Source organism: Phyllostomus hastatus, unplaced genomic scaffold (assembly GCF_019186645.2).
Source record: "Phyllostomus hastatus isolate PE091 unplaced genomic scaffold, TTU_PhHast_1.1 phas_contig_210, whole genome shotgun sequence".
NCBI classification, from domain to species: Eukaryota; Metazoa; Chordata; class Mammalia; order Chiroptera; family Phyllostomidae; genus Phyllostomus; species Phyllostomus hastatus.
The window spans coordinates 30,358,897-30,361,175 of NW_025333737.1; the positions used below are offsets into that span (position 1 = coordinate 30,358,897).

General features: G+C 60.9%; 1 protein-coding gene across 1 annotated transcript; it reads left to right on the plus strand.

Annotated features, from left to right (window-relative positions):
- Positions 1 to 1,222: 1,222 nt before the first annotated feature.
- On the plus strand, positions 1,223 to 1,657 carry GAST (gastrin). Its single transcript, XM_045837621.1, has 2 exons — positions 1,223 to 1,433; positions 1,554 to 1,657. Exons 1-2 carry the CDS (start codon positions 1,223 to 1,225, stop codon positions 1,655 to 1,657), a joined length of 315 nt encoding a protein of 104 aa, XP_045693577.1.
- The last annotated feature ends 622 nt before the right edge of the window (positions 1,658 to 2,279 follow it).

Genomic DNA, 2,279 nt, shown 5'->3' on the forward strand with positions numbered 1-2,279 from the left:
CCCCCACCCTGAAGTCAGCTCCCTGTCCCTTCCCCCGCACCCAGGTGGCGGACGGACTGTAAATGGCAGGGCAGGGCAGGGCTGGGGTTGCTCCCCTTGCGGTGGGGAGTCTGGCTTCGTGGGGGAAGAGGGCTTGGGAGGGGCCTCGAGGGCTTTATAAGGCAGGGCTGGAGCTGCCGGCCCAGCAGAGGACCGAGAGGTACCAGGCAGACCTCAGTGTCAGCGGACTCCCAGCTCGGCAGGTGAGAGCCCCCCGGCGGGGAGTGAGAGGCTGGGAAGAGGGTTGATGGGACCGACCCCCCCACACACACACACCGTCAAGGTACCAGGCTTATGTCTCCATATCTCCATGTCTCCAGGCCTAGGGCCGCTCCCTTAGTCCAGGGCCGGATGAGGTCACAGCAGCAGGACCCACCCTGGCTTCCCATCCCTTGCCCTCGAGCTGACCTGCTGCTTCACCCGGGGCCCAGGCCTGACCCTCTTGCTCCATTCACATCCCAGCTCGGGGGCGGGGGGCGGGGGGGACCAAGGCTAATCCCCCATCATCTCTCAGGGGAGAAAACTGAGACCCAGAGGGAGATGCGACCCCAACTTACTGGGCAAGGCTGGGACTGGACCCCAGGGTTCCTGGGCCCCATGTCAAGCTCTTTCCCAGAACAGCCCTTGCTGAAAGAGCTGCCCATAGTGACGGCGATATTCTGAATCCGCACTGCCCAACACGGTCTCCACCAGCCACGTGTGTGCTGGGCACGTGGCAGTGCAAGCGAGAGCCTGTTTATCTTAATTAATTTAAGTGCGAAGAGCCACCTGGGGCTTGTGGCTGCCACACTGGACAACGCACGTGGCTGGTGGCGCACACGGTGCATGCTCTGGAGGTCTCCAAAGAGATCCCACGTGGTCTGCGACACAGCTGACTGTGGGTGTCCCTTTGGCATTACTTTTTAAAGTCTGCCTTAAATTACAAGAGAGTGAAACATCCACAGAGCTGCTCCCATGGCCTCAGACTGTGCCTAACGGTTTAGAAACCATTTCTCCAGGTTTGCGTTTCCTCTGAGGAAAGCATTCGCGGGAACTGGGGTAGGTAAGGCGGAGAGGGGCAAGGCCTGGGGGCAGGGGGAGCTGGCAGGAACAGTGCACAAGCCCTTGCGGAGCCGCAGACCTGCCCTCCGGGTGCCGGGCCTGCCCCGTCTCCAAGCCGGGCCTGCTCTCCTTGGCAGACAAGATGCAGAGACTGTGTGTGTGCATGCTCCTCCTGGCCCTGGCTCTGGCCACCTTCTCCGAGGCTTCTTGGAAGCCTGGCTCCCGGCTGCAGGACGTACGGTCCGGTCCAGGGGTCCATCGGGGCCTGGATCCACATTCGCTGGACCAGCGGGGCCCAGCCGCTCACCACCAAAGGCAGCTGAGGTTCCAGGGCCCCCCAGACCTGGTGGCAGGTAGGAGCTGCTGACAGCCGTCCCTGCTTGCCTCGCCCCGCCAGTTTTGGCCCTGGCCTCAGTCCCAGAGGCTAAGTGTCCGGCCCCATCCTCACCTCCTGTCCCCCTGCTGATCCTCAGACATGTCCAAGAAGCAGGGGCCGTGGCTGGCGGAAGAAGAAGAAGAGTATGGGTGGATGGACTTCGGCCGCCGCAGCGCTGAGGATGGGGACCAGCATCCCTAGAATGGAGCTTCAGAGCCCATCGCCTCCCAGCCCAGCCCCAGGGGAAACCAACTGAAATAAACTAGCTTCCAGTGGATCGCACAGTGTCACGTGTCATGGGCCAAGGGAGGGGAGTCGGGGGTAGCGCCCAGGCAGGGAAGAGAGTGGAGCACCCGTCTAGGGGCAAGGATCTTGGCTCATCCTTCTTGGTGTCTCCACAGCCTCACACTGAACCAGGGTCTCCACTCAGGGGTGGGAGAACCAGGGGGTAGGGGTCAGAACCAGAGGAAGTTGGTTTTTTTTTTTTTAAGATTTTATTTATTTACTCTTAGAGGGGAAGGGAAAGAGAAAGAGAGACATCCTTGTGGTTGCCTCTCACGAGCCCCCTACTGGGGACCTGGCCCACCGCCCAGGCATGTGCCCTGACTGGGAATCAAACTGGCGACCCTTTGGTTCTCAGGCCAGCACTCAATCCACTGAGCCACGCCAGCCAGGGCCAGAGGCAGCTTTTTAAAAGCTTCCAGTCGTGTCACTCCAACCTTCCTGTGCTTCCCATGGCACGTGGAATAAAATCTATACTCCTCCTCAAGGCTCCAAGAGCCAGTTTGCATGGTGGGTGCCGTCATGGGCGCCCCGTTTCTGC